Here is a 26594-nt window from a genome sequence, read left to right on the forward strand (position 1 = left end):
AGCCAGAGCTCAGCTTTACCCACACTCTGACATCACTGCAGCCACTTGAGCAGATAAACATTTCTTAAAGTGACATTCCCATGACAGTAAGAATCTGTAGACACAGATATCAATAGTGTTGTAATAAATAGACACAGAGATCAGTAGTCTGGGAATCAATAGACACAGAGTTCGATAGTGCAGGAATCAATAGACCAAAACATCAACACTGTAGGAATCTATATACACAGGGATCAATCGTGTTGTAATAAATAGACACAGAGGTCAATAGTGTGGATTCAATAACCACAGGGATCAATAGTGTGGGAATCAATAGACACAGGGATCAATATTGTAGGAATCAATAAACACAGATTTCAATAGTGTAGGAATCAATAGATTAAAACATCAACAGTGTAAGAATCTATAGACATGGGCATCAATAGTGTTGTAATAAATAGCCACAGGGATCAATAGTGTGGGAATCAATAGACACAGGGATCAATATTGTAAGAATCAATAGACACAGATTTCAATTGTGTAAGAATCAATAGACACAGGAGTCAATAGTGTAGGAATCAACAGACACATAGATCATTAGTGTAGAAATCAATAGACACGAGTCAATAGTGTAGGAATCAATAGACACAGGGATCAATAGTGTTTGAATCAGAAGACACAGGGATCAATAGTGAAGGAATCAGTAGACACAAAGATCAATAGTGTTCAAATCAGAAGACACACAGATCAATAGTGAAGGAATCAATATTCACATAGATCAATAGTGTAGGAATCAATAGACACAGAGATCAGTAATGTGGGAATCAATAGACACAGGGGTCAATAGTGTTGCAATCAATAGACACAGGGATCAATAGTGTGGGAATCAATAGACACGGAGATCAATAGTGAAAGAATCAATAGACACAAAGATCAATAGTGCAGAGATCAATAGACACGGTGATCAACAGTGTAGGAATCAATAGACTCAAAAATCAAGAGTGTAAGAATCTATAAACGCAGGGATCAAAAGTGTCAGAATCTATAGACACAGATATCAATAGTGTTGTAATAAATAGACACAGAGAGTAATAGTGTGGGAATCAATAGAGACAGAGTTCAATAGTGTTGTAATAAATAGACACAGGGAGCAATAGTGTGGGAATCAATAGACACAGAGATCAATAGTGAAGGAATCAATAGACTCAAAAATCAAGAGTGTAAAAATCTATAAACGCAGGGATCAAAAGTGTCAGAATCTATAGACACAGATATCAATAGTGTTGTAATAAATAGACACAGAGGTTAATAGTGTGGGAATCAATAGACACAGAGTTCAATAGTGTAGGAATCATAGAATTATCATAGAATTTACAGTGCAGAAGGAGGCCATTAAGCCCATTGAGTTTGCACCGGCTCTTGGAAATAGCACCCTACTTAAGCCCACGCCTCCACCCTAACCCCATAACCCTGCAACCCCATCTAACCTAAGGGCAATTTAGCATGGCCAATCCACCTAACCTGCAGACCTTTGGACAATCAATAGACTAAAATATCACAGTGTAAGAATCTATTGACACAGGGATCAATAGTGTTGTAATAAATAGACAGAGTAATAGTGTGGGAATCAATAGACACAGAGTTCAATAGTGTAGGAATCATAGAATTATCATAGAATTTACAGTGCAGAAGGAGGCCATTCAGCCCATCGTGTCTGCACCGGCTCTTGAAAATAGCACACTACCCAAGATCCACACCTCCACCCTATCCCCATAACCCAGTAACCCCACTCAACACTAAGGGCAATTTTGGACACTAAGGGCAATTTAGCATGGCCAATCCACCTAACCTGCACATCTTTGGACTGCGGGAGGAAACCGGAGCACCCGGAGGAAACCCACGCACACACGGGGAGGATGTGCAGACTCCGCACAGACAGTGACCCAAGCCGGAATCGAACCTGGGACCTTGGAGCTGTGAAGCAATTGTGCTAACCACAATGTTACCGATCAGTAGTGTAGGAATCAATAGACACGGAGATCAATAGTATGGGAATCACTAGACACAGAGAGCAATACTGTGTGAATCAATAGGCACAGACATCAATAGTGTGGGAATCAATAGACACAGAGATCAATAGTGTTGCAATCAATAGACACAGGAATCAACAGACACAGGAATTAATAGTGTAGAAATCAATAGGCACAGGGATCAATGGTGTTGCAATCAATAGACACAGAGATCAATAGTGTTCGAATCCGAAGACAAAGTGATCAATCGTATGGGAATCAATAGGCACAGTGACCCATTGTGTCGGAAACAACATAAACAGTGATCCCTGTGTCGATTGATTCCATCACTATGGATCGCTGTGTCTATTGATTCCTATATTATTGATCTCTGTGTAATTGATCCTTATGGCTATTAACTCCTACACTAATGACATCAGTGTCTATTGATTCCTACACTATTGAGCCCTGTGTCTATTGATTTCTACATTATTGATCCTTGAGCCTAATGATTCCTACAAAATTGACCTCTGTGCCTATTGATTCAGCAGGCCGCACAGTGGTACAGTGGGTAGCACTGCTGTCTCACAGCATCAGGGACCAGTGTTCAATTCCAGCCTTGGCTGACTCTCTTTTTTTTAACAAACATTTTATTAAGGCATTTATGGTTTTCTAACAACAAAAGATACAAGTACAAGTGTAAACATAATTCAGTGCGTAACACACCCCTCCATCTCCCACTGTTTGCACCTAAGCTACTGACTGTCTCTTTGGAGTTTGCACGTTCTCCTCGTCACGGCTTGGGGTTCCGCCGGGTCCTCCGGTTGCTCAGGCATCCTCCCAAAGTTCAAATGTGTGCAGGTTAGGTGAATGGGCCATGATCAAAGTGCAGAGGTATTGGGGTAGGGCAGGGGAGTAGGCCGAGGTAGAGTGCCCTTTCGGAGGGCCGGTGCAAAGTTGATGGACCAAATATACTCCTTCCGCACTTTGGGGATCCTATGGATTCAACGGAATCTATGATTGCTATCCTATGGATCGCTGTGTCTATACTGATTCCTACATTATTGATATCTGTGCTGCCCATTCCTACACTGATGAAGCCTGTGTCATTTGATTCTTACAATATTCACCCCTTTGGCTATTGATTACTACACTACTAATCAATGTGTCTATTGATTCCTATACTATTGATCCCTGTGTCTAAAGAGTATTACACTATTAATCCCTGTGTCTATAGATTCTTACACTATTAATCTCTGTGTTTATAGATTTTTACACTATTGATCACTGTGCCTAATGATTCGGCGAGTGGCATGGTGGCACAATGGTTGGCACTGTTATCTCACAGCGGCAGGGACCCGGGTTTGATTCCAGCCTTGGCGTACTGCATATTTGGCGTTTGCATATTCCCCCCGTGTCTGCGTGGGTTTTCTCCGGGTGCTCCGGTTTCCTCCCACAGTCCAAAGATGTGCAGGTTAGGTGGATTGGCAATGAACAAAGTGCGGAGTTATGGGAATAGGACATCGGAGTGGGCCTCGTTCGAGTGCTTTTTCAGAGGGTCGGTGCAGACCCAATGGGCCGAATGGTCTCCTTCTGCATTGTCGAGATTCTTTTTTTAAAATGTATATTATTACAAACATGTATCAAAACAGGTTACAGCGAATAAACACCCCGGGAAACATACTTCCCAACAATCAACTAAGCAGTCTGTACAGATTTCTTCCCTTTTTCAACCCCCCCCCCCCCTCCCGCGCGACAAACAGCCCCTCAAACACGGTCACAAACATCCCCCACCTTTTCTCAAACCCCCCTGCTGAGCCCCTTAACTCATACTTTTATGAGTTAAACAGTTTAAAAAGAGCAACTTGTAAACTCACTCCCAGTGAGTTCTCCCAGTGAGCCAGAGAAGACAGAGCCAGGAGTGAGACACAGCTAAGAGTGAGTTTGGGAGTTTGAATCTAGGTGGGAATTGAATTAAATCAGTAAGGCAGCTCCTTTTAAATTTCAGGAGTTTAAATTAAATTAATTTAAATTAAGCTAGTATTGTGCAGTGTGGGCTAACAAGGGCTGCCCCACCCACTCACATAACTGGTTGGCAGTTAAGTGTCAGTCACTTAAATCTACCTTGATCTAAAAGCAGGTGGGGGAGGGGAGTCAATTCAGGACAGTTTAAAAAGAGCAACGTGTAAACTCACTCCCAGTGAGTTCTCCCAGTGAGCCAGAGAAGACAGAGCCAGGAGTGAGACACAGCTAAGAGTGAGTTTGGGAGTTTGAATCTAGGTGGGAATTGAATTAAATCAGTAAGGCAGCTCCTTTTAAATTTCAGGAGTTTAAATTAAATTAATTTAAATTAAGCTAGTATTGTGCAGTGTGGGCTAACAAGGGCTGCCCCACCCACTCACATAACTGGTTGGCAGTTAAGTGTCAGTCACTTAAATCTACCTTGATCTAAAAGCAGGTGGGGGAGGGGAGTCAATTCAGGACAGTTTAAAAAGAGCAACGTGTAAACTCACTCCCAGTGAGTTCTCCCAGTGAGCCAGAGAAGACAGAGGCAGGAGTGAGACACAGCTAAGAGTGAGTTTGGGAGTTTGAATCTAGGTGGGAATTGAATTAAATCAGTAAGGCAGCTCCTTTTAAATTTCAGGAGTTTAAATTAAATTAATTTAAATTAAGCTAGTATTGTGCAGTGTGGGCTAACAAGGGCTGCCCCACCCACTCACATAACTGGTTGGCAGTTAAGTGTCAGTCACTTAAATCTACCTTGATCTAAAAGCAGGTGGGGGAGGGGAGTCAATTCAGGACAGTTTAAAAAGAGCAACTTGTAAACTCACTCCCAGTGAGTTCTCCCAGTGAGCCAGAGAAGACAGAGCCAGGAGTGAGACACAGCTAAGAGTGAGTTTGGGAATTTGAATCTAGGTGGGAATTCGAAGCTGGGTGGGGAGGAAGTGCTTTTTATCCCTGGTAAGTGACTGGTAAATAGTGTTTCTGTTTTTCTGCTTCTTTTCATATTTATTTATTTTTTCTTTGTTGTTTTTTTGTTGAAATTGTAGCTGTTGAAGTTAACCGAAGGTTTAAGACATGGCAGGAGATCTCAGACCCGTGTCATGCTCCTCGTGTGCGATGTGGGAGCTCAGGGACACGTCCACTGTCCCTGGCTCCTTCAAGTGCAAGAAGTGTGTCCAGTTGTAGCTCCTGTTAGACCACTTGACGGCTCTGGAGCTGCGGATGGACTCACTTTGGAGCATCCGCGATGCTGAGGACATCGTGGATAGCACGTTTAGCGAGTTGGTCACACCGCAGGTGAAAGGTACTGAGGGAGATAGAAAATGGGTGACCAAAAGACAGCAAGAGTAGGAAGGCAGTGCAGGTGTCCTCTGCGGTCATCTCCCTGCAAAACAGATATACCGCTTTGGATACTGTTGAGGGAGATGGCTCACCAGGGGAAGGCAGCAGCAGCCAGGTTCATGGCACCATGGCTGGCTCTGCTGCGCAGCTGGGCAGGAAGAAGAATGGCAGGGCTATAGTGATAGGGGACTCAATTGTAAGGGGAATAGACAGGCGGTTCTGCGGACGCAATCGAGACTCCAGGATGGTATGTTGCCTCCCTGGTGCAAGGGTCAAGGATGTCACGGAGCGGCTGCAGGACATTCTGGGGGGGGGGGGGGGGGGGGGGGTGAACAGCCAGCTGTCATGGTGCACATACGCACCAACGATATAGGTAAAAAACGGGACGAGGTCCTACAAGCTGAATTTAGGGAGCTTGGAGTTAAACTAAAAAGTAGGACCTCAAAGGTAGTAATCTCAGGATTGCTACCAGTGCCACGAGCTAGTCAGAGTAGGAATGTCAGGATAGAGAGGATGAATGCGTGGCTCGAGAGATGGTGCAAGAGGGAGGGATTCAAATTCCTGAGACATTGGAACCGGTTCTGGGGGAGGTGGGACCAGTACAAACCAGACGGTCTGCACCTGGGCAGGACTGGAACCGATGTCCTAGAGCTGTTGGGGAGAGTTTAAAGTAATGTGGCAGGGGGATGGGAACCGATGCAGGAAGTTGGAAGGTAGTAAAACAGGGACAGAAATAAAAGGCAGTAAGGGGGAAAGTGTAAGGCAGAGAAGCCATAGTCAAAAATCGAAAAGGGCGACAGTACAAGGTACAGTGACTGTGGGGAGCTCAGTGAATAGGACCAGGAATACTAAAAGAAATAAAACGGGAAGTGAAAACATTAATGGTAAGCGACGCAGCAGGTTGTTACATAACGATATGGGTTCAACGACAAGGAAAATTAGGAGAAAGGTTAAGAGGAAATATAACTTAGGAGAGGTTACGGATCGAGGTGTTAAGATTCAGAACAGAGGTAAAAAAGCCAACATAAGTGTACTTTACCTGAATGCTCGTAGTATTCGGAATAAGGTAAATGAGTTGATGGCGCAAATCATCGTGAATGACTATGATTTAGTGGCCATTACTGAAACATGGTTAAAGGATGGTCACGACTGGGAGTTAAATATCCGAGGGTATCAAACTTTTCGGAAGGACAGAGTGGATGGTAAGGGAGGTGGTGTAGTTCTGTTATTTAAGGATTACATCCGGGCATCAGTAAGGGATGACATCGGTGCTATGGAGGATAAGGTTGAATCCATTTGGGTGGAAATCAGGAGTAGTAAGGCGAAAAAGTCACTGATAGGAGTAATCTATCGGCCACCAAATAGTAACATTATGGTGGGGTAGGCAATAAACAAAGAAATAACAGATGCATGTAGAAATGGTACAGCAGTTATCATGGGGGATTTTAATCTACATGTTGATTGGTTTAACCAAGTCGGTCAAGGCAGCATTGAGGAGGAGTTTATAGAATGTATCCGCGATAGTTTTCTAGAACAGTATGAATGGAACCTACGAGGGAACAAGCGGTCCTAGATCTGGTCCTGTGTAATGAGACAGGATTGATTCAGGATCTCATAGTTAGGGATCCTCTCGGAAGGAGCGATCACAATATGGTGGAATTTAAAATACAGATGGAGGGTGAGAAGGTAAAATCAAGCACTAGTATTTTGTGCTTAAACAAAGGAGATTACAATGGGATGAGAGAAGAACTAGCTACGGTAGACTGGGAGCAAAGACTTTATAGTGAAACAGTTGAGGAACAGTGGTTCCAAGTGATTTTTCACAGTGCTCAGCAAAGGTTTATACCAACAAAAAGGAAGGACGGTAAAAAGAGTGAAAATCGACCGTGGATATCTAAGGAAATAAGGGAGAGTATCAAATTGAAGGATAAAACATACAAAGTAGCAAAGATCAGTGGGAGACTAGAGGACTGGGAAATCTTTAGGGGGCAACAGAAAGCTACTAAAAAAGCTATAAAGGACTTCCGGGTGCGGCGATGACCAGCTAGGTCGCACGTTTCGGCAGCTCCCGGTGGAACGGACTTTTGGGCTCTTGATAGGAGCCCCAACGGCAATTCTAACGGCAAAAAACACTGTGCTGGAATCCAGAAGGGAATCCCCTCTGGACACGGATGGAAAAAAGAGAGGAAAGTGGCCGGATTGCAGTGGATCCTCTAGAGCAGCGGCCAGGAAGTCAGGCACATAGCAAGATGGCGTCGGAAGGAGGCAGTTTAATATGGGGCCCTGACCAACAAGAGTTCCTGCGGCGTTGCGTGGAAGAACTCAAAAAGGAGATGAAGAAGGAGCTGTTGGCCCCGATATTACAAGTGATTGAGGGGCTAAAGGAGGAGCAAAAGACCCAGGAACAGGAGCTTCGGGTCGTGAAGGCAAAGGCTGCTGAGAATGAGGACGACATACAGGGCCTGGTGGTGAAAACGGAGATGCACGAGGCACAACACAAAAGGTGTGTGGAAAGGCTGGAGGTGCTGGAGAATAATGCGAGGAGGAAGAATTTAAGGATTCTTGGTCTTCCCGAAGGTGTAGAAGGGGCGGACGTCGGGGCATATGTGAGCACGTTGCTGCACTCGTTAATGGGATCGGAGGCCATGACGGGTCCGCTGGAGGTGGAGGGAGCCTATCGAGTTATGGCGCGAAGACCGAGGGCTGGAGAAATTCCTCGAGCCATAGTGGTGAGATTTCTCCGATATAAGGACAGAGAGATGGTCCTCAGATGGGCAAAGAAAACTCGGAGCAGTAGGTGGGATAAGGCGGTGATCCGCGTTTATCAAGATTGGAGTGCGGAGGTGGCGAGAAGGAGGGCAAGCTTTAATCGGGCCAAGGCGGTGTTGCACAAACTGAAGATTAAATTTGGAATGCTGCAACCGGCACGACTGTGGGTCACGCATCAAGGGAAACACCACTAGTTCGAAACGGCAGATGAGGTGTGGACATTTATTGTCGAGGAGAAACTGGAGTGAGCGGGCCATAAAAAGAACGTTTGGGACAAAGTCGGGGGGTGAATATGTGGGATGAAGGGGGGGAAAAGAGGGAAGAGATGACTTCCCAAGTTGTTAATCCTGCGACCCTGTAACTTTTCTCTCTTCCCCATGTCGTGGGGGAGGGAGGGAGGGAGGATGAGGAGCTGAGGGCGCCGGCCATTGGGGGCGGGGCCAAAAGGGAAGCGCGGGCTTTGTTCCCGCGCTAAGGTAATCACGGCGGGAACAGGGAAGCAGGAAGGAGGGGGCCTCGCACAGTGTGAGCCGAGGTCACGGGGGGAAGCCGAGGTCGGCCAGAGTTTGCTGACTTCTAGCGGGGGCGGGGGGGGTTTAACTGGGTTGCTGCTGCTGGGGAGAAGGGGGAGCTGGTATGGGGGGGGGGGTGGTCGGGACGGGGGGGCGCCGCTTGGGGGAGATACGGCTACGTGGGAACCGGGTGAGGAGCTGGATTGAAAGAGGAGATGGCTAGTCGTCAAGGGGGGGGCGGTAAAGAGCCCCCCAACCCGGTTGATCACGTGGAATGTGAGAGGGCTGAACGGGCCGATTAAGAGGGCACGGGTACTCGCACACCTAAAGAAACTTAAGGCAGATGTGGTTATGCTTCAGGAGACGCATATGAAGCTGATAGACCAGGTCAGACTACGCAAAGGATGGGTGGGGCAGGTGTTTCATTCGGGGCTAGACGCAAAAAACAGGGGGGTGGCCATACTAATGGGGAAGCGGGTAATGTTTGAGGCAAAGACTATAGTGGTGGATAGTGGGGGCAGATACGTGATAGTGAGTGGCAAATTGCAAGGGGAGGCAGTGGTATTAGTGAACTTGTATGCCCCGAACTGGGATGATGCCAACTTTATGAGGCGTATGCTAGGACGAATCCCGGACCTAGAAGTGGGGAAGTTGGTAATGGGTGGAGATTTTAATACGGTGCTGGACCCAGGGCTGGACAGATCGAGGTCCAGGACCGGAAGGAGGCCGGCTGCAGCTAGGGTGCTTAAGGACTTTATGGAGCAGATGGGAGGAGTAGACCCCTGGAGATTTAGTAGACCTAGGAGTAAGGAGTTTTCGCTTTTCTCCTATGTCCACAAAATTTATTCACGAATAGATTTTTTGTTTTGGGAAGGGCACTGATCCCAAAGGTGACGGGGACGGAGTACACGGCTATAGCCATTTCGGATCATGCTCCACATTGGGTGGACCTGGAGATAGGGGAAGAAAAACAACAGCGTCCACCCTGGAGAATGGACATGGGATTATTGGCGGATGAGGGGGTGTGTTTAAGGGTGAGGGGGTGTATTGAAAGGTACTTGGAACTCAATGATAATGGGGAGGTACAGGTGGGAGTGGTCTGTGAGGCGCTGAAGGCAGTGGTTAGAGGGGAGCTGATATCTATTAGGGCACATAAAGGAAAGCAGGAGGGTAGGGAAAGGGAGCGGTTGTTGAAAGAACTTCTGAGGGTGGACAGACAATATGTGGAGGCACCGGAGGAGGGACTGTACAGGGAAAGGCAAAGGCGACATGTAGAATTTGACTTGTTGACTACGGGTAATGCAGAGGCACAATGGAGGAAGGCACATGGTGTATAGTACGAATACGGGGAGAAGGCGAGCCGGTTGTTGGCCCACCAACTGAGGAAGAGGGGAGCAGCGAGGGAGATAGGGGGGTGAGAGATGAGGAGGGAGAGATGGAGCGGGGAGCGGAGAGAGTGAATGGAGTGTTCAAGGCATTTTACGAAAGATTATATGAAGCTCAGCCCCCGGATGGGAAGGAGAGAATGATGTGCTTTCTGGATCAGCTGGAATTTCCTAAGGTGGAGGAGCAGGAGAGGGTGGGACTGGGAGCACAGATCGAGACGGAGGAAGTGGTGAAAGGGATTGGGAGCATGCAGGCGGGGAAGGCCCCGGGACCAGACGGATTCCCAGTTGAATTCTATAGGAAATATATGGACTTGCTGGCCCCGCTACTGATGAGAACCTTTAATGAGGCGAGGGAAAGGGGGCAGCTGCCCCCGACTATGTCAGAGGCAACGATATCGCTCCTCCTAAAGAAGGAAAAAGACCCGCTGCAATGCGGGTCCTACAGTCCCATTTCCCTCCTGAATGTGGACGCTAAGATTCTGGCCAAGGTAATGGCAATGAGGATAGAGGATTGTGTCCCGGGGGTGGTTCATGAGGACCAAACTGGGTTTGTGATGGGGAGACAGCTGAATACAAATATACGGAGGCTGCTAGGGGTAATGATGATGCCCCCACCAGAGGGGGAAGCGGAGATAGTGGTGGCGATGGATGCCGAGAAAGCATTTGATAGAGTGGAGTGGGATTATTTGTGGGAGGTGCTGAGGAGATTTGGTTTTGGGGATGGGTATATCAGGTGGGTACAGTTGCTGTATAGGGCCCCGATGGCGAGCGTGGTCACGAATGGACGAGGGTCTGACTATTTTCGGCTCCATAGAGGGACGAGGCAGGGATGTCCTCTGTCCCCGTTATTGTTTGCACTGGCGATTGAACCCCTGGCCATAGCATTGAGGGGTTCCAGGAAGTGGAGGGGAGTACACAGGGGGGAGGAGAACACCGGGTATCTCTGTATGCGGATGATTTGTTGCTATATGTGGCGGACCCAGCGGAGGGGATGCCAGAGATAATGCGGATACTTGGGGAGTTTGGGGATTTTTCAGGGTATAAACTGAACATGGGGAAAAGTGAGTTGTTTGTGGTGCATCCAGGGGAGCAGAGCAGAGAGATAGAGGATTTACCGCTGAGGAAGGTAACAAGGGACTTCCGGTACTTGGGGATCCAGATAGCCAAGAATTGGGGCACATTACACAGGCTTAATTTAACGCGGTTGGTGGAACAGATGGAGGAGGACTTTAAGAGATGGGACATGGTGTCCCTGTCATTGGCAGGTAGGGTGCAGGCGGTTAAAATGGTGGTCCTCCCGAGATTCCTTTTTGTGTTTCAGTGCCTCCCGGTGGTGATCACGAAGGCTTTTTTCAAAAGAATCGAGAAGAGTATTATGAGTTTTGTGTGGGCTGGGAAGACCCCGAGAGTGAGGAAGGGATTCTTGCAGCATAGTAGGGACAGTGGGGGGCTGGCACTACCGAGCCTAAGTGAGTACTACTGGGCCGCCAATGTTTCAATGATGTGTAGGTGGATGGGAGAAGGGGAGGGAGCGACGTGGAAGAGATTGGAGAGGGCGTCCTGCAGGGGGACTAGCCTACAAGCTATGGTGACGGCACCGTTGCCGTTCTCACCAAAGAAATACACCACAAGCCCGGTGGTGGTGGCTACATTGAAAATTTGGGGGCAGTGGAGACGACATGAGGGAAGGACGGGAGCTTTGGTGGGGTCCCCGATAAGAAACAATCATAGGTTCGTTCCGGGGAGAATGTATGGGGGATTTGGAGCATGGCAAAGAGCTGGGGTAGTACAACTGAGAGATCTGTTTGTAGATGGGACGTTTGCGAGTCTGGGAGCGCTGATGGAAAAATATGGGTTGCCCCAAGGGAATGCATTTCGGTACATGCAATTGAGGGCTTTTGCGAGGCAACAGGTGAGGGAATTCCCGCAGCTCCCGACGCAGGAGGTGCAGGATAGAGTGATCTCAGAGACATGGGTGGGGGATGGTAAGGTGTCGGACATATACAGGGAAATGAGGGACGAGGGCGAGATTATGGTAGATGAGCTGAAAGGGAAATGGGAAGAAGAACTGGGGGAGGAGATTGAGGAGGGGCTGTGGGCTGATGCCCTACGTAGGGTAAACTCATCGTCCTCGTGTGCCAGGCTAAGCCTGATACAATTTAAGGTGTTACACAGGGCGCATATGACTGGAGCACGGCTTAGTAAATTTTTTGGGATAGAGGATAGGTGTGCGAGATGCTCGAGAGGCCCAGCGAATCACACCCACATGTTCTGGTCATGCCCGGCACTACAGGGGTTCTGGGTGGGGGTGGCAAAGGTGCTTTCGAAGGTGGTGGGGGTCCGGGTCGAACCAAGCTGGGGGTTGGCTATATTTGGGGTTGCAGAAGAGCCGGGAATGCAGGAGGCGAGAGAGGCTGATGTTTTGGCCTTTTGCGTCCCTAGTAGCCCGGCGCAGGATATTGTTAATGTGGAAGGAAGCCAAACCCCCGGGTGTGGAGACCTGGATAAACGACATGGCAGGGTTTATAAAGTTAGAACGGATTAAGTTTGTGTTAAGGGGTTCGGCTCAGGGGTTCACCAGGCGGTGGCAACGGTTCGTCGATTACCTCACAGAAAGATAGAGGCAATGGAAAAGAAGTAGACAACAGCAGCAACCCAGGGGGGGGGGGGGGGGGGGGGAGGAATCGAACGGACTCTCAGAGATGTTATTGTATATGTATAATATGTATAGGTAGTTGTTATAGGTAATTGTATATTGGATTGTTGGATTGTATTTTTGGAGAATATTTATTTTGGACAAGGCAGTTGCCATTCAGTTTTGTTTTTGTTTATATATTATTTATTTACTTGCTTAAAACTGGCCACTGTTATTTATATTGCTTTATTGTTGTGTAAAAGAAACACTACGTACTGTTATGTTTGGCCAAAAATCTTGAATAAAATATATATATTTTTTAAAAAGCTATAAAGAAGAGTAAAATAGATTATGAGAGTAAACTTGCTCAGAATATAAAAACAGATAGTAAAAGTTTCTATAAATACATAAAACAAAAAAGAGTAGCTAAGGTAAATATTGGTCCTTTAGAGGATGAGAAGGGAGATTTAATAATGGGAGATGAGGAAATGGCTGAGGAACTGAACAGGTTTTTTGGGTCGGTCTTCACAGTGGAAGACACAAATAACAAGCCAGTGACTGATGGAAATGAGGATATGACAGGTGAGGACCTTGAGAGGATTGTTATCACCAAGGAGGTAGTGATGGGCAAGCTAATGGGGCTAAAGGTAGACAAGCCTCCTGGACCTGATGGAATGCATCCCAGAGTGCTAAAAGAGATGGCTAGGGAAATTGCAAATGCACTAGTGATAATTTACCAAAATTCACTAGACTCTGGGGTGGTCCCGGCGGATTGGAAATTAGCAAACGTGACACCGTTTAAAAAAGGAGGTAGGCAGAAAGCGGGTAATTATAGGCCAGTGAGTTTAACTTCGGTAGTAGGGAAGATGCTGGAATCTATCATCAAGGAAGAAATAGCGAGGCATCTGGATGGAAATTGTCCCATTGGGCAGACGCAGCATGGGTTCATAAAGGGCAGGTCGTGCCTAACTAATTTAGTGGAATTTTTTGAGGACATTAACAGTGCGGTAGATAACGGGAAGCCAATGGATGTGGTAAATCTGGATTTCCAGAAAGCCTTTGACAAGGTGCCACACAAAAGGTTGTTGCATAAGATAAAGATGCATGGCATTAAGGGGAAAGTAGTAGCATGGATAGAGGATTGGTTAATTAATAGAAAGCAAAGAGTGGGGATTAATGGGTGTTTCTCTGGTTGGCAATCAGTAGCTAGTGGTGTCCCTCAGGGATCAGTATTGGGCCCACAACTGTTCACAATTTACATAGATGATTTGGAGTTGGGGACCAAGGGCAATGTGTCCAAGTTTGCAGACGACACTAAGATAAGTGGTAAAGCAAAAAGTGCAGAGGATACTGGAAGTCTGCAGAGGGATTTGGATAGGCTAAGTGAATGGGCTAGGGTCTGGCAGATGGAATACAATGTTGACAAATGTGAGGTTATCCATTTTGGTAGGAATAACAGCAAAAGGGATTATTATTTAAATTATAAAATATTAAAACATGCTGCTGTGCAGAGAGACCTGGGTGTGCTAGTGCATGAGTCGCAAAAAGTTGGTTTACAGGTGCAACAGGTGATTAAGAAGGCAAATGGAATTTTGTCCTTCATTGCTAGAGGGATGTAGTTTAAGACTAGGGAGGTTCTGCTGCAATTGTATAAGGTGTTAGTGAGGCCACACCTGGAGTATTGTGTTCAGTTTTGGTCTCCTTACTTGAGAAAGGACGTACTGGCACTGGAGGGTGTGCAGAGGAGATTCACTAGGTTAATCCCAGAGCTGAAGGGGTTGGATTACGAGGAGCGGTTGAGTAGACTGGGACTGTACTCGTTGGAATTTAGAAGGATGAGGGGGGAATCTTATAGAAACATATAAGATTATGAAGGGAATAGATAGGATAGATGCGGGCAGGTTGTTTCCACTGGCGGGTGAAAGCAGAACTAGGGGGCATAGCCTCAAAATAAGGGGAAGTAGATTTAGGACTGAGTTTAGGAGGAACTTCTTCACCCAAAGGGTTGTGAATCTATGGAATTCCTTGCCCAGTGAAGCAGTAGAGGCTCCTTCATTAAATGTTTTTAAGATAAAGATAGATAGTTTTTTGAAGAATAAAGGGATTTAGGGTTATGGTGTTCAGGCCGGAAAGTGGAGCTGAGTCCACAAAAGATCAGCCATGATCTCATTGAATGGCGGAGCAGGCTCGAGGGGCCAGATGGCCTACTCCTGCTCCTAGTTCTTATGTTCTTATGTTATGTTCTTTATCTTCTCTAATCGCAGGACGTCGTACAGGTCACCCAACCATGCTGCTACCCCCGGTGGCGATGCCGACCGCCACTCCAGCAAAATTAGTCGGCGTGCAATCAGAGAGGCGAAGGCCAAGACATCGGCCTTCCTCCTCTCCATGAGCTCCGGCTTCTCTGAAACCCCAAATATCGCCACCAAAGGGTCCGGGTCCACTCCCTCCTCCACTATCCTGGCTAAGACTGCAACCACGCCCGCCCAGAATCTTCCCAATTTTTCGCAACCCCAAAACACGTGCGCGTGATTCGCTGGCCCCCGCCCACACCTCTCACACTCATCTGCTACCCCTGAAAGAACCCACTCATTCTCGCCCGAGCCATATGGATTGTAGGGATTCTATGAATTCAATGATTCCTACACTATTGATTCCTGTATCTATTGATTCTGACATTATTGATCCCTGTATCTATTGAATCCTACAATAACATGGTTCAACAGGATGCTAGTCAGCTCAGAAATTCTTCCAAAACGTCCCCATTGTTCCCCAAATGAATTGAGGCAAAACCATAGGCGGATGGCCGGTTGGTCTGATTTTCTTTAGCTGCTGTTGGTGGAGAGAGGAGATTCGGTCAGACACTTCGAATCGCAGAGTTCGATCTTCCATAAAATCCTGAGCAGCTGAATCAAGAGAATTCGGTGCTGCACTGATGTGCCATTTGAAATGATGCTCTCTTGTTCTGGATCAGCCATTGAATTTGCAGCTCAGTCAGAGAAGAGACCTTCAACAAATGGAAATGGAAAGGAATTCCCGCACTCACTGGTTAGCCCGCTCAGGTTGGGGTTAGAGAGTATGGTTGGTTTTGTGGGAAGGGTTACACCATCCCCAAAAGGTTATAAATGAAGAATTTGGAACCCAAAATAGAAAGATGTATTCCAAGTTTGACCTTGGGATTGCTGATAGCATGAGCACAAAATAAATCACATGAACTGGAGATATGGAACTCTTTGGCATTCCTCGGCCTGGGGGCAGAATTCCTTGATTCCCAATATGTACCACAGATGGGTTGGTGAAGATTGTTTTATTTTGGAGTTTCTTAAGAAATTATAGACATGCCCTAAAATGCAGAAAGGCAAAGAACTTACAGTGCAGAAGGAGGCCATTGGGCCCATCGAGTCGACACTGCCCCCTGAAAGAGCGCCCTGCCTGAGGCAACACCTATACCGTAACCCCACCTAACCTTTGGACACTACGGGGCAATTTAGCGTGACCAATCCACCTAACCCGCACATCTTTGGACTGTGGGAGGAAACCAGAGCACCCGGAGGAAACCCACGCACACATGGGGAGAATCTGCAGACTCTGCACAGACAGTGACCCAAGCCGGGAATTGAACCTGGGACCCTGGCGCTGTGAAGCAACAGTGCTAACCACTGTGCTACCGTGCCGCAGCTATCTTCCCAAACAAGTTCCAAAGTATCACGTCGTGAAGAGGAATTCTCACTCCCCGCCGGGATTCTCCCTCGGCCGACGCCAGATTCAGAAACACGCTTGGGCATCGAATTTGGCGTCCGCCGAAAATCGAGGTTTGCACCGGGCGTCAAATGAAATGCCATGTTCCGGTCCCTCGATAGTGGCGTCAACGCATTCTGCGCTGCACGCCGGCACGGGCATGCAAATTGTACAGTGGGCGCCGTTGGCATATCATTAACATGCCCGAACTTTGGGCACTCAAGGGTTAACTCAGTGCCATTGAAAATATAGACTGGGATTAATGATCAAGACTGGTCCAGCAACAGTGGAAGAAAAGTGCTGAGACTACAGAGGGTTTTGAAAATCCGAGTTCCTGTGCTGTACGTCTTGGGAAAGATACAATGCCAGCACTAGATGTCAGTAAAGCTTTCCCATTGAGAGTAAAGTACTGAAAGAGAGAGAGTTTATTTTGTATGATATTTGCTTTTGGAAATTTCCCAGTCAGAAAATTAAAGTATTGGCAGATACCTGGGTGCAAATCTCCACCAATAAACCAGGAAGCTGGAGTGAGGTAATGTCTCTGGGACTCCAGTTGTATTAAAAGGCTGTTAGACCTATTAGTCCTCACCCCGCCATGCTACATCCATTCCCCATGCTACCTGCATGCTCCCCATATCCTTTACGCCTGTGCCCTCCATGCCCAATACACACAATAGAACCAATGAGCCGTATAATAACAATGGCACTATGGAATGCACTCAAAAAAATCCATTCAAAAGTCTCCTTTGAAATAAGTGCGACAGGGCGGTATGGCAGTGCAGTGGTTAGCACTGCTGCCTCACGGCACCGAGACCCGGTCCCGCGCCACTGTCTGTGTGGAGTTTGCACGTTCTCCCCGTATCTGCGTGGGTTTCATCCCCACAACCCTAAGATGCGCAGGGTAGGTGGCTAAATTGCCCCTTAATTTGGAAAAACATTTTAAAAATGAAATAAATGCTACTCTTAAAACCCCATAAATGACAATCATATAATGACATTATAGTATCAATAACAGAAACTTTACCTCACTTCACACCCCTTGATTTTGCCCAGATAAAAATACCTGAATTGAGAAAAAACGTTCAAAGAAAGAATAACTTCTTATAACCACAAAAAAAATGTCAATCAACCAAAGACAACACTCCACTTCAGCCTGCGAAAACCAATCCCCCACTGAGCTAATCCAGAAATAAGTCTAGGAACTCAGCCAAGCATTCATAATGAAGCCATACACAATGGCCTCAGTATGAATGCTTGGTTTGCAGTCGCTAGGCGGCAATGAAAGGAGGGTATCAAATATTGACAGTATTTCACAGGTAGAATAGCCAGGAATAAGTCCATAAGATGAAGGGGAGTGGGTGGGGCATAAGAGGTTCGGAATTTATTGGATATATCACCCGAGTACGCTGACCTCACAGACATCATATTAACTTTTCACCAGTTTCTTTGCAGGTTACAAACTTCAAACTTCACTGCCATTCCTTCAGATTAGGTAGTATGTAGCAGACCTGTTGAGGGTTGCATAGTTTCAATGAGTACAAACCATTCATCAATTTCACTGGTAGTTCATGATAGTCGCCGGACCCCTCACTCAGATACTCTGCATTCTTTAGGAAGGGAGGACACCTGGGGATTTAGTTGTTATTGGTTTTGACATTTGCTGTGACTTACTCTGTTTGTTCTCCATAGGAATCATCAATACAATGCACTCCGTATGAATGACAGCCAGAAATACACCAGTAACCTTGCACAACGATATATCGTACCAAAGCCCAAACCGTGCGTCAAAGAAATAGGTAAGAAAGACAGTCCTAGATTTGTAACCTCAAGATGGCTTAGTCCTCCATCATTGGATCAAAGTGAAGATTTACCCCAATGCTCCCTGAAACACATTGTAAGACCAAGAGGGGTGACCAAGTAGGACTTAAAACATCCAGATTTCCTGAAAGACAGATTTAAAAAAATTGTACACAGGTGGAGACTTGGAGCAGTCAGGAACTAACTTATCCTTGTATAGCTCCCTCACATAGCTGGTGCATCACAGCTCCAGGGTCCCAGGTTCGATTCCCTGCTGGGACACTGTCTGTGTGGAGTCTGCACGTTCTCCCCGTGTCTGCGTGGGTTTCCTCCGGGTGCTCCGGTTGCCTTTCACAAGTCCCGAAAGACCATCTGTTAGGTGAGTTGGATATTCTGAATTTTCCCCGTGTACCCAAACAGGAGTCAGAATGTGGCGACTCGGGGCTTTTCACAGTAACTTCATTGCAGTGTTAATGTAAGCCTACTTGTGACAATAAAAATTATTATATTATATTATATATTTGTCAAGTCAAGACAGGGTAGCCAAGGCCATGTAGTATTCAGTACAAACAGGGGTGGAGGGTAGGGGGAATGATGTGGATACTGGACCAAGGTGGGGAAGGAAAAAGGAAACGAGGGGTAAAGAAGATCAAGGATGGAAAAGGAAAGAAAGGAAGAGGGGAAGGTAAAGAAACGAGGTGGGAGGAGGGGGAAGAGAGAGAGGAAAGGAAGAAGAAGGAGGAGAGAAAGAGCGAGGAATGATGAGGGCAGGAATGAGAGGGAAGGGGGAGGTAGGGAAAGTGGAGAAAGGGGGAGAAGGAAGAAAGGGGATATAGAGGGAGGGAGAGGAGGGGAGAGACCGGGAAAAGTTATGGGGAAATGGGGAGGAACAAAGATACATAAATCATGCTTATCCCAGGATTTCTCACTACTGATAGTGGGAATGAATCCGAACTAATCACTCAGCCCTCTGGTCTGCTCCAATGTCAAACAGTTTATTGGTCATGCTGAAGATGAGTAAAAGTGGCTCGGTTTATCATGCACTTCTCCACTGAACAAAGAGAATCATCAATACTTATACAGTTTCAAAACAGTTACTGAGTCCGCTTCGGCTGGACACGAGCCAGTCGTACAGATTATAAATTACGTTTAGATCCAATGAAATTATTTGCTCGACATGATGGGGCTGCGTGATCAGCTCATGAACAGACAGAGGCCCCTTAATGATGTTTTCCAGATCCCCTTATCAACTGTCCTTGGGCCTTCACACTAACTCACAAGCTGGAGACCTCCTGGTCTGGACTTTGATTGTTGGTTCCATTGTTCAGAGACGGCCGCCTGGAGGCGGCTGTTGAAGGCAGTTCTGTGGAATAAGCTGTGCATCAGTGTGAACTGACCCTCTGCAGGAATGTGACCAAGTAAACCCCATGGTGCCTCTGAAAATTGTTATGCTCCATTTTAGCGAGGACTGATCCATTCTTAGTGCGGTAGAATCATAGAATTTACAGTACAGAAGGAAGCCATTCGGCCCATCGAGTCTGCACCGGCCATTGGAAAGAGCACCCTACCCAAGCCCACACCTCCACCCTATCCCCGTAACCCAGTAACCCCACCCAACCTTTTAGTTTTGGACACTAAGGGGTAATTTAGAAAGGCCAATCCACCTAACCTGCACATATTTGGACTGAGGGAGGAAACCGGAGCACCCGGAGGAAACCCACGCAGACACGGGGAGAACGTGCAGATTCCGCACGGAGAGTGACCCAAGCTGGGAATCGAACCTGGGACACTGGAGCTGTGAAGCAACAGTGCTAACCACTGTGCTACCATGCTGCCCAATAGCCTTAGTATAATAGCAAATAATATGTATTTAACCTAAATATAATGCAGGCGCCTCTGCTCTGGGCACTCACCTCAACACTACTCCAAATTGAACAGGTGTTCCTGCGCAAGAGGAAAGGAAATTCAGTTAGGGTTTATTTTCCTGATCCTTGCACTGCAACCTCTATTGCATCTCCGACTGGGGAAGATGGTAATAGTGGAGTGATGACATTAGGATCAGGCTCCACATTGATATCTTTCACACTCAAATAACCTGGTGACACTTTTTGTCAAGGAACACACGCAAATAATGGGCACTTGGGTGGTAAAGCAAAGCCATTGCTCAGTAAGGGAATAAGACATGGGAGAAAACTGGAGCACCAAAGAATTTTTACAGGGTTCACGGCCCATTTCCAACTAAAGGAGAAGTGTATTGGAGAAGTAGAATGTGTACAAAAGAGGAGCAGGCACTTTGAGCCTGTCCTGCAATTCAATGAGATGGCTGAATAAGTATGTCTCAACTCCATCTACCCAGCTTAGTTCCTGGTTCCCCTAATACCTTTGCCTATCAAAAATCGATGAATCTCAGTTTTCCGATTTCCAATTGACCCCCCTCTCAACCGCAAGAGCTTTTTGGGGGGGGAGAGAATTCCAGATTTCACCACGTTTCCGGGTGAAGAAATAATCCTGATATCAACTCAGAACGGCCTCAGTCTGATTCTCATGTTATGACTTTGTGTTCTGGATACTCCACCAGGACAAAATTGTTTCGACCCTGTCAACTCCATTCATCGTCTTAAAGACCTCGATTAGGGGGGGGTGCAGTGGATAGCACTGCTGCCTCATGGCGCCGAGGTCCCAGGTTCGATCCCGGCTCTGGGTCACTATCCGTGTGGAGTTTGCACATTCCCCCCGTGTTTGCGTGGGTTTCACCCCCACAACCCAAAGATGTGCAGGTTAGGTGGGTTGGCCACGCAAAATTGCCCCTTAATTGGAAAAAATTAATTGGATATGCTAAATTTGGGAAAAAAAGAGCTCAATTAGATCGCCGCTTGATCTTCTCTACTAACGGGTACACAAACCTGGCCTATGCAATCTGTTCTCATAATTTAATCCTTTTATATCTGGTATCATTCTGGTGAATCTGTGCTGCACCCGCTACAAGGCCACTATGTCCTTCCTGAGGCGCATTGACCAGAATTTAATGCAGTCTCCTAAAGGGCTTCTGACTAGACTTTTGTATAACTGTAAGATAATATCCCTGTCATCTTTCCATGCAGCGATGTAACTGAACAAACATCCCTTTATATTCCAATTGCCTTGCTTTAAAAGGCAACATTCCAACAGGTTTTTTAAAATTGCTTTTTGAACTAATAAATGCTATTGCCAACTCTTCAGGAGCATTTCAGACTGTCTGATGCTTTCATTTCATTTATATGCAGATAATGCATCTTTGGATTCAACATATGCAGTTCCTGCTTCTCTCCGCTTAAATATACCCAGCACTCCAGTCGAAACAGACCCAGATGAAATCTATGATGTAAGTCCGCTCTCAGTTTGTGTTAAATATTCAGTACTACTGCCCCTATTATAGTTTTTTATGTGTACTGACTGGTTGAACCCAGGTCATAATTAGTTGGCTCACTAACATTACAACTCCTTATTTGTTATATTTCACCATTTATTAAGTCTGCCGGGAATATCCCAGAGGCAGAGGTCTAATTTCATTCCGATTAAATTGAGGTGAGGTGAGAACTAAGTACTTTAAGTCAGTTTGTTTCTAATTGAACCAAAGCAACTTGCAACTTAAAAAGCTTATCCACTAAATTCCAAGCTCACGATTCAGAATGCGCTATTTTGAGATGAAATTTGGATAGGTTTTCTCCGCTGATTTCTAGGCAGTCATGTGGGATTTAACCACTTTGTGTTTAATTTATGTTTAATCCTCAGCTCCAAGAATGCCCAATTTATTCTCCAATCCAAAATCCTGTACCAATAATTAATGATTTATGGTTTAACTTTTGCTGAGCTGTATATTAAAATGGAGGTTCTAGCAATGGATCTGACAGGAGATATAGTGGATAGAAGACATTGAAAATAAATGTCCAAGGATAAATTAACTTGACAAGTTTCAGAATTTAGGATGAGGCATATTTTAGATTTCAGGCAGAGCACCTGAATTTGGATTTTTCTCTATCAACTGTTATTATATGTTGAGTGTTAAGATATGTTGAGTTTATTCTTCAAGGCAGTGGTCTTCACCAGTACTAGTGAGTGATGGCCTGCCACTCAGGGTCATCGGTTTGACTCGTTGGGCGGGATTCTCTAAATATGGGGCTATGTCCCCACACCGGTGGGAAATCTGGCGCCAACGACTCCAGCATCAATGGCCTCCCAAAGTGAGGAATTTTCACCTTTCTAGGGGGCTAGGTTGCCGCCGGAGTCATCCCTGCTGCTCCAGCCGGCACCGAAGGAAGTTTGTGCATGCGTGGAATGGCCGGCGTGATCTCACGCGTGCGCAGAATGGCTGGCGTATTGCCGTGCATGTGCGGGGGTTCCCTTCTCCGCGCTGGACCCCCGGGCAATATGGCAGAGCCCTACAGGGGCCTGGCACGGAGGAAAGAAGGCCCCCCCACGGAACCAGCCCGTTCGCAGATCGGTAGGCCCCAATCGCAGGCCAGGCCGCCGTGGGTCGGATCCCCCGCGCACTCACCTGCCAGGTCCCGCCGTGCGTGAGGTGAGTAATTCACGCCGGCGGGATTGGCCAAAACGTTACCGCCACTCGGCCCATCGGGGCCCGGAGAATCGCCGGGGGGGGCTGCTGTCAACGGCCCCTGACCGGCGTGGCGGGAATCCCGCCGGCCCCTGAAAAACGACGCCGGAGAATAGGGCAGCCGGCGTCGGGGTTTGATTTGCGCCTCCCTCGGGGATTCTCGGAGAATCCCGGCCGTTATCTATATCAATACTCTTTGATTCCCATTTCTGCCCTGCCTTCTTTATTCAACCATTTATTCAGTCTGGATTACCTTCATCATCCTTCAGACATTTGTAAGAATTAAGAAAAATTGCAAGTGTCTCCATACATTTTGAGGACTCTCTGCCCTATTTTCAATTCGGAGACAATTTCCTCCATCCGCTGGTTCTGGCGAGGTTATGAATGCTTTCTTTGCACTCATCTGCCAGGAGCAGAGGAGAACCACCATAGAATGATACAACACGGAAGTGGGCCATTCGGTTCATTGCGTCTGGAACAGCTTTTGAAAGAGCGCTATCGAAATCAGTCCCACTCCCCTGCTGTATCTCCATACTTCAGCAAATTGTTTTCTTTCGAATCTTCATCCAATTCCCTTTTGGAAGTTACGATTGAATTTGCACCCAAATCTCAGGCAGTGCATTCCAGATTGTAGCAACTGGCTGCATAAAACTGTTTTCCCTATTCTTTCCTTTTCCTAGTCCTCCTTTCCCCACCTCCCAAACCTCATCGCTGATCCGTGCACTTGCTTTGCATAAGATGCTGAGATTTCTCTTAATTCTTTCATGGGCTGTGAGCATCGTTGGCCAGGTCGGCCTTTGTTGCCCATCCCTAATTGCCCTTGGGAAGGTGGGGGTGAGCCGCCTTCTTTCACCGCTGCAAGTCATGTGGTGTAGCTTCACCCACAGTGCTGTTAGGAAGGGAGTTCCCAGCGACAGTGAAGGAACGGCAAGATAGTGATGGTGGGGTTCCCATGCATCTTGTCCTTCTCGGTGGTAGACCTCGTGTGGTTGGCAGGTGGAGTCCAAGGAGCATTGGTGAGTTGCAATGTGGCCTACAAAGCGCAAACAGAGGGAGGTGGTGGCATAGTGGCATTTTAACTGGACTAGCAACCCAGAGACCCAGAGTGCTGCCACGGCAGATGGTGAAATTTGAATTCAATATAAACCTGGAATTAAAAGTCTAGTGATGACCATTGCCGATTGTCGTAAAAACACATCTAGTTCACTAATGTCCTTTAGGGAAGGAAATCTGCCGCCCTTACCTGCTCTGGCCTATGACTCCAGACCCACAGCAATGCGGTTGACTCTTAGCTGCCCCTCAAGGGCAATTAGGGATGGGCAATAAATGCTGGCACAGCCTGCGACGCCCACGTCCCATGAATGAATCATAAAAAAACAGCTGGTCACAAGGTCCTGTCTCTGTTTGAGGCAGCTGAGTTCTTCAGCCAGGGAATGGTGGGTCTGTGGAATTCATTGCCACAGAGGGCGGTGGAGGCCGGGACGTTGAGTGTCTTTAAGACAGAAGTTGATAAATTCTTGATTTCTCGAGGAATTAAGGGCTATGGAGAGAGAGCGGGTAAATGGAGTGGAAATCAGCCATGATTGAATGGTGGAGTGGACTCGATGGGCCGAATGGCCTTACTTCCGCTCCTATGTCTGATGGTCTGATGGAAGAACTCGATTCTGTGTGTAATACGCTGCCACGCCCACTGCTGTACTGTTTTAATTGTGTACTGTGGATTTGTGTGAAGTTTTTTTTTAAATGGCGGTGTTTATTGTTTGGCAGGTTCTACCACGAAGAATGTGATTCCAGGAAGTCCCTCCCAGGAATTTGCAGTAAGCTCGAGTTCAAAAGAAGCCAAGAAAAGCCATTTCAGAGCAATCGACGGCAGCAGTGTGGCCAGATCGCACTCAAAGAATATGACCAATAATTAACATCTTAACATTTGAATGAGAAACTATATAAAGCGGGAAGGGCGGGGGGGGGGGGGGGTTCTGCTGTTTAGTTATGTGGATCCTGTATTTTGGTGCCTATTTCATATCGAGTGTCATTTATCTGGCAATAGTTACATATTCTGCATTTGATTCCCATATCGTTGTGTTTTGGAAACAAAGCCCTTGGAGGATAACAAACCCCCAAACATGTTCCTTTTGCCTCTGCCCGGTATGTTTGGGAAAAATGGTCAGAATCAGGGCGGCATGTGGCGCAGTGGTTAGCACTGGGACTGCGGCACTGAGGACCCAGGTTCGAATCCGGGCCCTGGGTCACTGTCCGTGTGGCGTTTGCACGTTCTCCCGTGTCTTTGTGGGTTTCACCCCCACAATCCAAAGATGTGCAGGTTAGGTGGATTGGCCACCCTAAATTGCCCCTTAATTGGGAAAAACAAAAAATTGGGTGCTCTAAATTTTTATCAAAAAAAAATGGGTGGAATCACCTTGGCTTTGAGAAACCAATTATTCCACAGTCATTTTCATTATGTCTTAACTCAGAGCAATGTGAACACGATTTATCTGCACATCAAGAATATTAAGAGGGAGCCAGATAAGCGCACAAGTGAGAACAGAATAGAAGATTACGCTGATAGGGTCAGCCGAATTAGAGTGGGAAGAGTCTTGTGTGGAGCACATGGGCCATTTCTGAGCTGTGGTTTACAGCACTCCCCGTCGCACTGGAATCAGTATTGGGTAAACTACCAACATTGGAGTTAAGCTTGAGCCAGCATTATTAGATAGACCACCAAGGAAGGCCATTGAGGAATTCTGTCTCATCGTTCCTTTTGGAAATCCATGTCGACCACATCAACCATGTGACCCTCGTCAAAAAACTCCAGCAAGTTCATCAACCAGAATTTACCTTGAACAAATCCATGCTGGTAATCTTTATTTAATTCACACTTCTCCAAGTGACTGTTCATTTTGCCTCAGATTATCATTTCAAAAAGCTTTCTCACCACCGAGATTAAACTGACTGGCCTGTAGTTGCTTGGTTTAGTCTCACACCCTCTTTTGGCTACATTTGAAATTCTCCTGTCCTCTGGCACCACTCCGGACTCAAAGGAAGATTGGACGCTTGTGGCCGGGGCCTCCGGACTTTCCACCGTGAGGGTAGAATTTTAAGGATGGCTCTCCCCATCACGAGAGTCGGTGCCTAACACACAGTCGGCGACTCTCTAACTCCCACTGTCATCTGAGCATTGACTAGCAGTGGGCAGTGGTCCACTCTTGAACATGGCCAGACATAGCACTGCAGTGGCCTGCCTGGATCTAAGGCCCCAGACGTTCAAAAAGGTGAATCATGGGGGTCCCTGGGGCAGGAGGGGAGGGGGACACCTGAGGGGTGAGGGTTGGTCAGTTGATGGTAGGTTAGGGGGGAGAGGATTCCGGAGCGTAAAATTCTGCTCTTACTTCCCTCAGAACTTTCAACGCATCCCATCTGGTCTCAGTGACTTATCAACATGTTGTACAGCGAGGCTTTCTAACACCTCCTTATTTAACTCATCCAGGATCTCAATTACCTCCTCTTTCACTATGACTTTGGCAGCATCTTCATCCTTGATCAATACAAATTTGAACTGCCCATCTAATACCCAGGCATGTCCTTTGTCGCATTTGCATAGATTAACTGATTTTTGAAAAATTATGTTTTTATTAAGTTATTTCCCCCATTTTTTAACAATAAGCATAACAAATAACAGAAGAATTGATGCAAAACGGCTACAGACAAAACAATATTGCCAGTGTAAATACAAGCAAAAACATTCCAGAATAGATTCAGAACAAGTCAGTCCAGCCGAGGAACCAGAGCCTCCAGCTTAAGTACCGGACCAATCTGACAATGAGAGACCAC

General features: G+C 46.7%; 1 protein-coding gene across 1 annotated transcript in view; it reads left to right on the top strand.

The window, feature by feature from the left end:
- LOC140393267 (uncharacterized) overlaps positions 1–24710 on the top strand; it is a 101879-nt gene extending 77169 nt beyond the window's left edge. The window contains exons 9-11 of the mRNA XM_072479552.1: positions 18065–18171; positions 21436–21533; positions 24534–24710. Of these exons, the coding sequence (XP_072335653.1) occupies positions 18065–18171; positions 21436–21533; positions 24534–24554 (226 nt within the window). The 3' untranslated portion in view covers positions 24555–24710. The remainder of the gene's footprint in view (positions 1–18064; positions 18172–21435; positions 21534–24533) is intronic.
- The last annotated feature ends 1884 nt before the right edge of the window (positions 24711–26594 follow it).

The sequence above is a fragment of the Scyliorhinus torazame genome, chromosome 16 (genome assembly GCF_047496885.1).
Source record: "Scyliorhinus torazame isolate Kashiwa2021f chromosome 16, sScyTor2.1, whole genome shotgun sequence".
Taxonomy (NCBI): Eukaryota; Metazoa; Chordata; class Chondrichthyes; order Carcharhiniformes; family Scyliorhinidae; genus Scyliorhinus; species Scyliorhinus torazame.